The 15,114-nt window shown below is 36.5% G+C and overlaps 1 protein-coding gene across 1 annotated transcript in view; it reads left to right on the top strand.

The window, feature by feature from the left end:
* The window catches only part of ROCK1 (Rho associated coiled-coil containing protein kinase 1), a 151,100-nt gene that overhangs the window by 99,877 nt on the left and 36,109 nt on the right, over positions 1-15,114 (top strand). Inside the window, exons 17-20 of the mRNA XM_005653400.3 lie at positions 8,463-8,569; positions 10,004-10,154; positions 13,012-13,172; positions 14,785-14,969. Coding sequence (XP_005653457.2) covers positions 8,463-8,569; positions 10,004-10,154; positions 13,012-13,172; positions 14,785-14,969 — 604 coding nt within the window. The remainder of the gene's footprint in view (positions 1-8,462; positions 8,570-10,003; positions 10,155-13,011; positions 13,173-14,784; positions 14,970-15,114) is intronic.

Here is a 15,114-nt window from a genome sequence, read left to right as displayed (position 1 = left end):
TCATGGCAATGCTGGATCCTTAACCAACTGAACAAGGCCAGGGATCACACCCGCAACCTCATGGTTCTTAGTTGGATTCGTTAACCACTGCGCCACGACGGGAACTCCCGAACCTATATCCTTACAGACCCTTGTCAGATTTGTTACTGCTGAACCACAATGGGAACTTCCCAAGTTGTAATTTCTTTTTTTTTTTTTTTTTTTTTTTTTTTTTTTTTTTTTTTTTTTTCCTTTTGTCTTTTGTTGTTGTTGTTGTTGTTGCTATTTCTTGGGCCGCTCCCACGGCATATGGAGGTTCCCAGGCTAGGGGTTGAATCGGAGCTGTAGCCACCGGCCTACGCCAGAGCCACAGCAACACTGGATCCGAGCCGCGTCTGCAACCTACGCCACAGCTCACGGCAACGCCGGATCGTTAACCCACTGAGCAAGGGCAGGGACCGAACCCGCAACCTCATGGTTCCTAGTCGGATTCATTAACCACTGCGCCACGACGGGAACTCCCCAAGTTGTAATTTCTTAACTCTCACAGGTAACCTTGTGATATAGGTAATATGACTATTTTATATTTTATAGCCAGATTACTGAAAACTTAATTTGAAAAAGTACCCAACTCATAAAAGTCTTTCTTTAAAGTGGAACTAATCCAGTTACAGAAGATTATCACTCTTATGTACTGTGTGTAGAAATTGAAAGTCAACTGAGGAAACAGAATCTCATTACAAATAAAGAATTAGATACTTGGAAAAATTAGGACTAGAGATATCAGCAGTGGTTTTAAGTCTGAAAGGGAAAAGACTGGGGATAACTAACAGTGAATAAAGGAAAATTTTGGTCATGGTAGTTAAAGTCAGTTTGTTTTCAGCAAGATGCCTGGCTTTAATCACTTCTCACATATTTTTCTATATTCTGTTTCTATAGGCAACAGTTACCATACTACCTAATCAAATCAGATATGTATGGAAGTTGCCAAATCTTTCAGGGAAAGCAAAGGGTAGGTTAGTCCATTTTAACCCAAATCACAGGATGGGAACATAGTTTGTGAACATAGTTTGAGGTCTCATGGGGCTTGATGATTAGTTATAATTCTGTGGAGAAAGGTCAGGGTCAGTTTCTGGACTTTAGAAACAGAAATTAGGATCTGCCATTGGTTCTTCACTGAGGAGTGTTGTGCAATCTTATTTCTCAGGGACTAAGCTTAAAATAGATCTGACTATAACCAAGAAATGTATCCTCATTATATGTATTAGAAAAGCTTTGTATTTGACTTCCTTAAATTGCTTCTCTAGGCCTTTTTATATACAGTTTATCAGCTGTATGCAAGTCACTTCCTTGATCTGTTTTTTATCTATAAACCAAGATTAGGTGACCCCTATAAATTTCAACTCTAAAATTCTTTAAGTCTGTGTTTTTCCACATACCACTGAGCTTTGAAGTGCTTGCTTTCAAAGAAGAGACCATCCCTGTGTTCATCAACAATGGTTTTAATGGACTCTATTTTTTAGATATTGGTGAAGTTAAGAAAAATTCATAGCATGACTTGTTGTTTATCCTTTTTCAGTACGTCCTTTGAGGTTTATTTTTCAATTTAAATTAAAAAATATTCAAAACTTATATGAGCTTCAACATATACATAAAGGTGCATTATGGTTAAAACACACACACACGCACACATACAGTTTTTATGTTAATTTTTTATGGTCCTTAAGAAATTTCAGATCCCCTGGGTATAAATTTTTTATAGTTTGGAAGGCTGAGCTTCTGGTAAAGTCACAATTATTTCCATATTGCATGCCCTCCATGTACACTAGTAAACAGAAACTTCTTCCTATATGTGGGAAATAACTTCTCAAATATAACTGGATAATACATACTTTAGACTTTGTGGACCACGTGCAATCTCTGTGACGTATTCTTTTTTGCTTTTTATAGCCCTTTAAAAATGAAAAAAAAAAAAAAAACTTCATGTCTATAGAGAAATAGATTGAGGGAATAGTATATCATAATGTAATGCACTTTTGTTTTGTTTTTAACTGTTACATGGGCATTTGGAAATTGTATGTTTTTATTTCATATATTTTGGGGTTTGTTTTTTGGAGGAAAAACAATAGATCAGTTTTCTAATCAAACTAATCAGTTTTTTAAGACTTCATTTATTGTCTCTTTGATATGCCAAGAACATGTTTTAAAAGTCATCACTATGGTTGTAGCTTTTTCTCATAACCCTTTATATTTCTAACAGCTTTTGCTTTGCATGTTTTTATATTGAGGTGAAATTCATATAACAAAAAATTAACAGCTTAAAAGTGTACAATTCAGTGGCATTCAATACATTCACAGTGTTGTACAATCACCTGTCTCTCTAGTACCAAGACATTTTCATAGGCCAAAAGAAGACTTAACCCATTAAGCTGTCCTTCCCTATATGCTCTTCTCCCTAGCCCCTAGCACCCACAATCTTTTATATCTCTGAATTACCTATTTTGAGTCCTTCATAAAAATAACTTCATATAATACATGACCTTTTGAGTCAGACTTCCTTCACTTTTATGATTCATCAATATTATAGCATATATCAGTACTTCATCATTTATGGCTGAGTAATCTGTTGTAGGTATGTACCATATTTGTTCAGCCATTCATCTGTTGATAGACATCTGAGTTGTTTCTTCCTTTTGGCTTTTATGCGCACACACACACAGGCATGGAATTGCGGGCTCATGTGGTAATTTTGTGTTTATCTTTTGAGGAATTTCCAAACTGTTTTCCACAATAGCTGCATCATTTTATATTCCCACCAGCAATGTACAAGGGTTTTAATTTCTCCAACTTCTTACTGATACATGGTATTTAACTGTTTTTGGTTACAACCACTCTAATGTATACGAAGTCCTGTCTCGTGGTGGTTTTGGTTTTCATTTCCCTAATGACTAATGAGGTTGAGCATCTTTTCTGTGCTTTTTTGGCCATTTGTGTATCTTCTTCAGAAACATGTCCTTTGTTTCAGAAACATGTTCTTGTCCTTTGTCTATTTTTTAATTGAGTTTTCTATCTTTTTGTTTTTGACTTTTTTAATAGTCTGGATATTAGACATTATCAAGTTTATGACTTGCTAATATTTAATCCCCTTCTGTAGTTTGTCTTTTCATTTTTCTTCATGTACAAAAGCTAATTTTGGTGAAGTCCAGTTACCTAATATATGTTGCTTATGCTTCATATCATGTGCATACACATATACATAATGTGTTACATCTCATAATACATTGCCAAATCCATGATCATGAATTTTTCCCTGTGTCTTCTAAATATTACGTGGTTTTAGCCCTTTGTTCAGGTCTTTGACCTAATTAGAGTCAATTTTTAACTCAAAACAAATACATCTGGTAATAATATAGGGGTCCAATTTCATTCTTTTACATGTGGATATCTGTTTGTCCCAGTAATGTTTGTTGAAGAGACTTCTTCCCCCCATTGAATGGTGTTGGCATCCCTATTGGAAATCTGTTGGCTATAGATACACAGTTTTCTTTCTAAATTCTCATTTCTATTCACTTGGTCTATACGTCTGTCCTTATGCCAGTACCACACTATTTTGATCACTGTAGCCCTATATAACTAGTTCTAAAATTGGGAAGTTTGAGTTCTTCAACTTTGTTGTTCTTCTTCAATACTGTTTTAACTGTTCAAGGTTCCAAGTAATTCCATATGAATTTGAGGATCTGATTTTCCATTTCTGCATGAAAGATATTTGGAATTTTTTTAAGTGTTTCTTTTCATTCATATATATGGTTGATTTACATTGTTCTATTTCTACTCTACAGCAGAGCGACCCAGTCATACATCTGTATACACTCTTTCTCATATTTTTACCATGTTCCATCACAAGTGACTGGACATAGTTCCCTGTGCTAGACAGCAGGACTTCATTGCCTGTCCATTCTAAATTTAACAGTTTGCATCTATGAACTCCAAACTCCCAATCCATCCCACTCTCTCCCTTTCCCCCTTGGCAACCACAAGTCTGATGTCCATGTCTGTGAGTCTGTTTCTGTTCTGTAGATAGGTTCATCTGTGCAGTATTTTAGATTCCACATATAAGTGATATCATATGGTATCTGTCTTTCTGACTTGGTATAAAAATCTCTAGTTCCATCCATGTTGCTGCAAATGATATTATTCTTTTTATGGGTGAGTAGTATTCCATTGTGTATATATATATGTACCACATCTTCTTAATCTATTCATCTGTCAGTGGATATTTGAGTTGTTTCCATGTCTTGGCTATTGTGACTAGTGCTGCAGTGAACATATGGGTGCACATGTCTTTTTGAATGAAAGTTTTAGCTGGAATTATGCCCAGGAGTGGGATTGCTGAATCATATGGTAGTTCTATATTTAGGTTTCTGAAGAACTGCCATACTTCTTCCATAGTGGTTGTACATTTACATTCCTACCAACAGTGCAGGAGAGTTCCCTTTTTCTCCACACCCTCTCTAGTATTTGTGAATTTTGATATGGATTGCATTGAAACTATAGGTTGCTTAGGGTAGTATTGCCATCTTAACATATTAAGTCTTCCAATCCATGAACATAGAATATACTTCCATTTATTTTGATCTTTTTAAAACCAATTTCAGCTCCCATTGTGGTTAGTGGGTTAAGAACCCAAGGATGCAGGTTTGATCCCTGGTCTTGCTCAGTGGGTTAAAGATCCAGCATTGCTGCAAGCTGTGGTGTAGGTTGCAGATGTAGCTTAGATTTGGCATTGCTGTGGCTGTGTCATGGGCTGGCATCTGCGGCTCCAATTTGACCCCTAGCCTGGGAATCTCCATATGCTGCAGGTGTGGCTCTAAAAAGACCAAAAGAAAACATTTTTAATTAAAAAAATTAAATTCATTTCAGATATTTTAGCTTAGTTTTGTTTCATTTTCAGTGTACAAGTCTTATGCCTCCATGGTTAAATTTTTCCTAGATATTTTGTTCTTTTAGATGCTCTAATAAATGGAATTGTCTTAGTTTTCCTTTTGTGTTGTCTATGAGTATGATGTTAGCTGTAGATATTACATGATACCCTGCTTTTGTATATTTTTAATGCAGTGTTATTTGGTGGTTAAGGTTTAATGACTTCTGTATCTTCTTACTGGATTAGAATTGTATTACTATAAATGATATAGAATACATCTGACCATGAGAATTTTTCATCTTAATATGTCTTTTCATGATGTATCTTTCCCATTCATTTATTTTTAATTTTTATATATAGTTGAAGGACCTCAAATTTAGTTTGTAGATTTCATATGTGGGGATTTTAACATACATAGATTTTTCAAAGTGAGGATTTTTGTTGTTAAAACTTAACATGTATGTACATGTTAAAATAAAATTTTAAATATGTACCTGGAAATTCTTTCAAAGCATAAACCACCTGTGTAAAAAGAATCCAGATCATGAAACTGAGCATTACCAGCAGCTCATAAGTTCTCTTGTACCTCCTCTTAGTCACTAACCCCTTTTTCTCCAAGTAATCACAGTGGTTGAGTCAGAGCTGCTGCCGCCGGCCTACACCACAGGCACAGCAACACCAGACCCGAGCCACATCTGTGACCTACACTGCAGTTGACAGCAACACCAGATCCTTAACTCACTCAGCAAGGTCAGGGATCTGACGTCCTCTTGGATTTTAGTCATATTCGTTACCGATGAGCCACAGCAGGAACTCCCTTGCCCATTTTTTTCATTGGATTGTTTGCCTTTTTCTTATTGGTTTTTATAAGTCCTAGCTGTTAGTCCTTCATCAAATGTATTTACCATAATCTTCTTCCACTTCATGATTTGCCTTTTTACTCTTAAATGCTGTCTTCCAATGAACAGGAGGTCTTGCTTTTCTTATTTTTCATGTAGTACAGTTTTTTGTTTGTTTGTTTTGTCTTTTTGCTATTTTCTTGGGCCACTCCCGCAGCATTTGGAGGTTCCCAGGGTAGGGGTCTAATCGGAGCTGTAGCCACCAGCCTACACCAGAGCCACAGCAATGCGGGATCCTAGCCACATCTGCAACCTACACCACAGCTCACGGCAACACCAGATCCTTAACCCACTGAGCAAGGCCAGGGATCGAACCCGCAACCTCATGGTTCCTAGTCGGACTCGTTAACTACTGAGCCACGACGGGAACTCCAGTTTTTTTTTTTTTTCTTTTATGATCACTGCTGTTTAATGTGGCCTGTCGAACGAATTGATTAAATCCTGAAAACATTATTCCCTGTTTTCCTCAAGAATCTTTATTGTGATCCATTTAGCTTGATACCTGATATTTAGGTTCTTATTCCTTCCACTGTTTTTTTGTACATGAGGCTTCTTTGCTTTCATGTATCGTATAGACAAGTTATGACTTCTTAGTGTATTTTAGAAATACAATAAATGAGGAAAATAAACTGTATTTAAGATATGTTTTATATGTTACTCGGACACTAATGGATTCAAGCCATATGTGTTCATTACTTTGTCTTCTTGGGAGTTGGTTTATATAAGCCAACTGCATGAAAAATTCAGTATAATCTGAATTTACTATCTTTCTACAGATTTTTTAAAACCTATTATTTATTATAAATACCAGAAGAAGCATTTTTTTAAATTGCACGTTAAGAGTTCCCTTGTGGTGTAGCGGGTTAAAGAGCTGACAGTATTGCAGTAGCTTGGGTCGCTGCTGTGGCACAGGGTTCGATCCCTGGCCCAGGAACTTCCACATCCTGCGAGTGCAGCCAAAATAAATAAATAAATGTCACTAACATTTAAACACCTACATTTATTTGCTTTAACTCTCCATGCAAACACAACATACCCTATATTTTTGCTCAGCCATTTGAAAGAAATTAGCAAGTGTTTCTTTCTCTGTATGAACATACTCCTTCATAAACAGAATGCCGTATTATCTGACCATGTTGTCTGTGTGTGTAAATAAAATTGTTTCATTTCTCTCTAGATCCTAGAACTAGCCTAGCAGACAATCATTATCAGGTGCCAAAGATTTATTATTAATTTGTTCATTAAAGAACTGCTTCAGAAATACTAAAATATGAGAGGCAGGTTGAGTGGCTTGAAGACTTTGGCAAGTACAGCAAATTAAACACTGAACTTTAAGAAGTACAAAATTTTTCCTGGTTCTTTAGAGTGCTTCATCCATTTCCCTGTCAAATCTTAGGCTACATTGAATCACAAAATCAGAAAATAGATTTTTATTTTTGAACTAGAAAATGTATTCATGTATGTTAGATTCTGCCTCTGCTAAATTTGACTTTATGTAGTACTTATGCATTAAAAATTGTAAAACCTGGGAATTCCCCTCGTGGTGCAGTGGAAAGAAATCCAACTAGGAACCATGAGATTTCAGGTTCGATCCCTGACCTTACTCAGTGGGTAAAGGATCCAGCATTGCCATGAGCTGTGGTGTAGGTCGTAGACTTGGCTCGGATCTGGCATTGCTGTGACTGTGGCGTAGGCTGGCAGCTGTAGCTCTGATTTGACCCCTAGCCCAGGAAGTCCATATGCCGTGAATGTGGCCCTAAAAAGACAAAAAAACAAAAAAATTGTAAAACCTGTAGTTCCCTGTGGTGTGAGGGGTTAAGGATCTGGTGGTGTCACTACACCTCAGGTCACTTCTGTGGTGCATGTTCACTCCCTGGCCTGGGAGCTTCCACGTGCAGCAGGCACAGCCCTTCCAAAAAACCTTGTAAAATCTAAAACATATCTTAATGTGGAGAGTTTCTGACTATGTGGGTTGCTACATACATGGCATGAGCCTCAGGTGGGTTAAGACTAAGCTTTGTTAGAGCACTTGAATTCCTTAAAACTTAGTTTCTTTAACAATGGAGGTTGGCTTCATTCAGTTTAATGGTAATTAAACACTTTTTGGAATGTCTGGCACATAAAAAGCGCTTAAAAGAGTTTCCCTTGTGGCTCATGTAACGAACCCAACTAGTATCCAGTGAGGAAACGGGTTCAATCCCTGGCCTCACTCAGTGGGTTAAGGAACAGGGACAGTTGTGGTGTAGGTCACAGACACAGCTCTGATCCCATGTTGCTATGGCATAGGCAGGAAGCTGCAGCTTCAATTCGACCCCTGTAGCCTGAGAACTTCCGTATGCCACAGGTGCAGCCCTAAAAAGACAAAGAAACAACAACAACAAAAAAACCACAGCACTTAAATACTGGCCTTAATTAACATGGCAGAAAAGAGCACTCGGATATGATTTCTGGACCATTTGTAAAGTGAAGAATATGTACTAGATGGTCTCCAGCTAATTAATATCTTTATCACTGTATATTGTAATTATTGTTTATACTACCAAGAAAATACCTAATAAATTTCTATCAGGAGATTTAAAACTTTTTTATCTTAATTATCATGTTGGAAAAATAAAGATTTCCTTTAATGATTGTATGACTTGAACTTTCTTCTCACTTGGTAGCTCGAATTACATCTTTACAAGAGGAGGTGAAGCATCTCAAACATAATCTTGAAAGAGTGGAAGGAGAAAGAAAAGATGCTCAAGACATGCTTAATCATTCAGAAAAGGTAAATGATTTAACATACCAACTATGAGATCACATTTACTGGTCATCATATATTATAAGGTGGTTTTATGAAGAGCATTCACTCTTAATCTTTATATATTTGCATTTCTAAAAGTTTTTATGATTGGCTGGTATTTGGAGATCTACGTGAGTCTTATTTTGGTCTTTTTATTCTGTTATTTGTTTTTTCCCTTGAGGGGTATTAGATATCTGATACTATCTGATCATCACAGTTTGCTTTGGTTTGGAGGTGCCTCTTCATATAGAATTTTTTCCCCATATTTTTGTACATGGATAAGATGAAGATCCTGAACCTTGCTGGTTAGGAAGAAGGAAAATAAAAGATCGGTGTATAGTAGACCATGTGTACTTTTTCCATTTTGTTGTTAAGAGTTAGCAAAATAGGAGTTCCTGTTGTGGCGCAGTGGTTAATGAATCCAACTAGGAACCATGAGGTTGCGGGTTCGATCCCTGGCCTTGCTCAGTGGGTTAAGGACCCAGTGTTGCCATGAGCTGTGGTGTAGGTTGCAGACGCAGCTCAGATCCTGCATTGCTGTGGCTCTGGCATAGGCCGGTGGCTATGGCTCCAATTAGACCCCTAGCCTGGGAACCTCCATATGCTGCAGGAGTGGCCCTAGAAAAGGAAAAAAAAAAAAAAAAAGTTAGCAAAATAGTAGAGCATAAAGTAGTTGTCCTTTACGTTTAGAATTTTCTTAATTACAAATCCTTTGTTCCTTCCTTGCTAAGACAATGATTAAATAGATAACATGCAGATTTAGTATACCTCCCTGAAATGTTGTAGGTTTTGTAGATCCTCAGGTAAATGATCAAAAATCCCACCATTTAACTTATCCTTTGGACATGTTTTATGACATTCAGATTAGCTTTTTGATGTCTAAGTCTGGTATAAATATGGAAATGGGATGAAAAATGAGGAGTAGAAGCACCCAAACAGGAATGGAATATATTTTGACTTATTCTTTTATCGGAGCAAGGTAAATTTAAATATAGATGCAAATATAAATAGAGGTGATTTAATTTTTTTAAGGTAACAAAATGTTTAAATGAACTGAAGAAATGTCCTGTTCATTTCTGATCCTCGCAATAAAACCTCCTCAGCAAAACCCTGTCCTACCATGAGCCATGGCTAGTGATTCAGATGGAAAGAAGTGGAGGGGTAAAGAAAAGTGACATTTTGCTTTTAATTATATATGCTTATTGTGACTTTTAAAGTAAGACAGTATAAATAGCGTGAAATACACAAGAAAGAATAATGTAAAATTATGTGCTGAATAAAAATATTTAAGTAAATATGGTATCACATTTCAGGCCAATGTGATTTATATGTTATCTCTTATGAGATATTAATGAATGTAAGGTTTAATGATGTGCCTTTTGTACAGCATATCACATGACTCTCCTTCTCATTTTACAGGAAAAGAATAATTTAGAAATAGATTTAAACTATAAGCTTAAATCATTACAGCAACGGTTAGAACAAGAGGTAAATGAACATAAAGTAACCAAAGCTCGTTTAACTGACAAACATCAATCTATTGAAGAAGCAAAGTCTGTTGCAATGTGTGGTAAGTGTCAGTTTTAATATTTTCTACATGATTGGTTTTTAAATAATGCCAACCAAAAATTTATTCTGTTTAAAATTTCATTTTTATAGCAGTTCAAACTCTTAGAAATTGTAAACGTGGATCTGGGAAAAGGGTGCTTTCCTTTTATTCTTTTTTGAGATCTTTCATTTTTAAAAATCATAGTTTCCCTTACTCTACTAGTTCCCTTACTCTACTACTCTCTACTTCCTATAAAAGTCAGTGGATTCTCTTTTCTCATAGTTTTTCAGCCTGTTCCTTTATTTTCTTCAAGATCTAGTCTGGAATTCATTGTCTGTTAATTCACCTGTTTTCTTGCTTTGTACCCTCAACTCCCTCATTCCTTTGTATTTCTGCTGTATTATGCCTCTGAATACAACCCTAGATCAGACTAGCCAGCCACTTGCATCACTTCAAATAGTTCTTCAGATGGATGTTAGCCTAGTGTATTGTCTCCAGCCTCAGCTGAGCTGTCTTTTTTAATGTAAATCACTCATCATTTTCTTCTTCCAAACTTCTCTTTCTCTCCTTGCTTCCTATGGCATTTATCATTCGCTTTTAGGTGAACATTCTCCTGTTTTAAAAAATTGCGAAAGCAAAGATGTGAACTTCTCAGAAGCTAATTCTCTAACTTAGCCTGTCCTACCACATTGCCCATCTTCATTATCTTCCCTCTCATCTTAGAGGAGGGTGATTCTCTTCCTGTCCTCACTAAGAGGTTCTAGCTGTACTCGGATCCAGTCTCTTATCTGAACTTATTATTTCTTTTTCTTTTCTTACTTCTCAACCTTTTTTTCTCCTCTACTGAATCTTTAGTTGTTGTAAACATGCACAAGTGTCTCCCATCTTAAAAACAAAATAAGGCAAGCCTTATAGCAACCTGTGATCCTTACTGATTGCCACTCTTTTATTCCATCCTTTTATAACCAAATTCCTAAAAAGATGTCTTCCTTTCCTTCACTTCTACTCAATTTTTAACCTACTGTAACTTGGAAGTATCATCTGGCACCTTAAATTCAGTTTATTTAAAGGAAAACTTGTGATCTTATGTGTCTTATCTGTTCTTACCCCTGCTCTTACTGTCTTGGTTAATGGCTATTTAGGTTTCTGAGCTCAGGTTTGTAATCCAACAAATATGCTTTGCCTCTTAGCCACCCTATGACTATTTAAAAAAAAAACTAGATTGGAAAATGCATTTAAAATGCCTCTACATGGAAAGCTCAGTAAATGGAGATACTATCATGGTTATGGATAATGGTGGTGTTCAATATCCAGGAGCCCAAGCCAGAAATCTGGGAATTATTCAAGAAACTCCATTCTGATGGTTTCTATTTTGTCACCTAGAGGACAGTCTGAAAGTGAGGAAGCAGATTTATTAAGTTTGAATCCTGATGATGCAACTTAGGAGTTGCAAGATCCTAGAAAATTAACCTCCAGGGATTTCCCTTCGTTGCTCAGTGGAAACGACCGACTAGCATCCATGAGGCAGGTTGGATCCCTGGCCTGCCTCAGTGGGTTAAGAATCCAGCATTGGCTGTGACTGCGGTGTAGGCCGGTGGTTACAGCTCCGATTGGACCCCTAGCCTGGGAACCTCCATATGCCTCGGGTGTGGCCCTTAAAAAAAAAAAAGAGAGAGAGAGAGAGAGAGAAAGAAAAGAAAATTAACCTCTAGAACCTTAGTTAACATATGTCAAAAAAAGGAACCTTACGGGAGTTCCTGCTGTGATACAGTTGGCTAAGGATCCAGCTTTGTTTCTGTGACAGTGCAGATTCGATACCCAGCCCGGCACAGAAGATTAAGGATCAGCATAGCTTCAGCTGTGGTGTAGGATGCCACTATGGCTAGGATTCCGTCCCTGGCCCAAGAACTTCCATATGCCACAGGTGCTGCCATTAAAAAAACAAAACAAACAAACAAACAAAAAACTGGAACCTCACTGTAGACTAGTATCTTCTGATAATACTTAAATATTCTGTCATGGAATCTTATTTATCTGGATTTGTATAAATTAAAGTTTGGGAGTTCCCTGGTGGCTTAGCAGTTTAACGCTCCAACAGTGTCATTGCTGTCGTTCAGGTTTGTCCCCTGGCCCAAGAAGTCCTACATGCTGCAGGCGATGCCAAAAAAATAAAAGATAAAGTTAGTATCGCAGCCTTAAGCCTCTTGAAACTTTTCTGGAACAATGCTTAGGTATAAATCAGTAACCACAACCTATTTTTTTTACTTTTATCTGAACTACCTCCATTTTTCTCCTTAGATACTTTGCTTTTTTTCCAGCTATACTTTCACCTTTTGATCTGAAGATGGCACTGAATAATCTTTCATATCATTGGTCATGGGCTGGGTTTGGAGGATTAATTATATTTTTATGACTCTCTTCCTTTAGAGATCCCACTATACAAATAATTCACAATGTTAGAACTTCTGTAAAGAGTAGCTCTAAAAGATCCCAAGGCTAAAAGGATCTTTGGCACCAATGTGTCTTACACAGCCTATGAAAGTGAAAAGTGGAGTTCCCATCGTGGCACAGTGGTTAACGAATCCAACTAGGAACCATGAAGTTACAGGTTCGGTCCCTGCCCTTGCTCAGTGGGTTAATGATCTGGCGCTGCCGTGAGCTGTGGTGTAGGTTGCAGACGCGGCTCGGATCCCGAGTTGCTGTGGCTCAGGCGTAGGCCAATGGCTACAGCTCCGATTCGACCCCTAGCCTGGGAACCTCCATATGCCGCGGGAGCGGCCCAAAGAAATAGCAAAAAGACCAAAAAAAAAAAAAAAAGAAAAAGTGAAAAGTATTAAATTAGTCTTTCTTTAAATGTTTGTAACTTTTTCTTTGACAGAGATGGAGAAAAAGCTTAAGGAAGAGAGAGAAGCTCGAGAGAAAGCTGAAAATAGGGTTGTTCAAATTGAGAAGCAGTGCTCCATGTTAGACGTTGATCTAAAACAATCTCAGCAGAAACTAGAGCATTTGACCGAAAATAAAGAAAGAATGGAGGATGAAGTAAGAAAAATAAGAACTAATTTTGTTCATCTTATGAAAGAGAAAATCATTGTTAATGGCTGAAAATTACCTATGATTTAAACAACATGGTGGAGATTTGAATAAAACAACCATTTGTATATGTTCATTGCTGTGAAGTCACCATTAGATCCCTAGCTCCTAGAATTTTCATCTTCAAATAGTTATTGAACATTCACACCACAGGTTCTATGACATTTTGCACTGTGACAGTAGAACTGTATGGAAATGTCACAGCCCCTCCCCTGAAGAAATTGACCATTTGTTTTTTAAGAAAACAGCCAAAAACAAAACCTTCTTTATTATAAGGTATCCAGTAATCCTAAAGAAGATCAATGCTTTTAGATTTCAAAAGAAATGTTAAACTGCAGAGTCCTGTCTGATTTAGGTTGATAGAAAACACAGGGTACACATTTATGAAGCAGTAAATAAGGAAATAAAGTGGCATTATATCCTAGTGATTAGTATATGTACTTTAGAAATTTTAAGACTGAAGGTAATTAGTCCACATCTGTCAATTAGAGAAGAAGACTAGACTAATGAGGAAAAAAGCCTTCACAAGGTAGGAATAGGACATCACTTATATTTTATAGGTTGAGTAAGACCTGAAAAGGCGGTAGTGTGAACGTCAGAAGCCTGCGTTGGTAGAGGAAACATTTTTTAAGTAAAGACAAAAGTGATCACTGCTGTGGTACGGGTTTAGTCCCTGGCCTGGGAACTTCTGTATGCCACAAGTATGGCCCAAAAAAGAAAAATACGTATGTACATATAACTTTTGACCACGTTATCCGCCTAGTTCTTTGCTAGGAGTTAGAATACTGAATAAGATAGCTGTGTTTTTGACATTTGTGAAACTTACTACCCAAAGGGAAAGACATACTAAAATGGTGACTTCCAGCATATGACATACTTAAAGAGGACATACCAGAGTGTTAGGACTAATCATGTCACTACGGGTATGACATTTAAGAGCTGAAGAAAGAATAAATGAAGGTAAGAAAGACCAGCACGTGCAGTAACTGTGCAGTAATGGAGAGTTTGTCATGGTTGAGGATCTGAGGAATACATTAGGATTCAGAGAATGGCCAGTGGTTGGACTAGCAAAGTAAACAATAAATCATAAAGCATGTAAACATAAGAATTTTTTTAAAAAAAGAATTTTAAGTTTTTTAGCCCTAACATCTAATAAGCAGTTGATAAATATTCAAGTTGAGTTAAATATATACTCAGTTTGTTTTGTAAACTTCAAAGGGTTATAGATTAGAGCATAAACATTTCTGAATGAACAGGTAAATTTAAATACCATTTAGGAATGTCCCCCCAAAAAGTTACCTACTCCAAAATTTCCTTACAGGTTAGAGTACAAAGAAACCAGATTTATTTTGACCCAAAATCTCATATCTGAAATTTGGAAATTAATTTGACTTAATGATAAATTTCTACAGTAATAAATGCAGAAACCAGAGGAGACTTTTTAGAATACTAATAGTCTTTTTGTATGAGGAATTATAGTGTACTTGATTAGTAGTCTTTACAGTAATGTCTAATAATTATTTAAGAGATTTATAATCACAATTATTTTTCTCATTCATAGGTTAAGAATCTAACCCTCCAACTGGAGCAGGAATCAAATAAGCGACTATTGTTACAAAATGAATTGAAGACTCAAGCATTTGAGTCAGACAATTTAAAAGGTTTACAAAAGCAGATGAAACAGGAAATAAATACATTATTGGAAGCAAAAAGATTGTTAGAATTTGAGTTAGCTCAGCTTACAAAGTAAGTTTCAGAAATAACATTCATGATTTCTTTATATGTTCAGCATTCGCTTATGTGTTTGATATTTTATGTGTGTATAGATTATGTGAACGAAGGACTTAGGGAAAAGTATTTAGAAAAAATTTAAAAATGTGTTTGCAAAGAA

This window comes from Sus scrofa, chromosome 6 (assembly GCF_000003025.6).
Source record: "Sus scrofa isolate TJ Tabasco breed Duroc chromosome 6, Sscrofa11.1, whole genome shotgun sequence".
Lineage (NCBI taxonomy): Eukaryota > Metazoa > Chordata > Mammalia > Artiodactyla > Suidae > Sus > Sus scrofa.
Note: the sequence above shows the minus strand (reverse complement) of the source record. Positions and strands in the feature narration are given on the sequence as shown.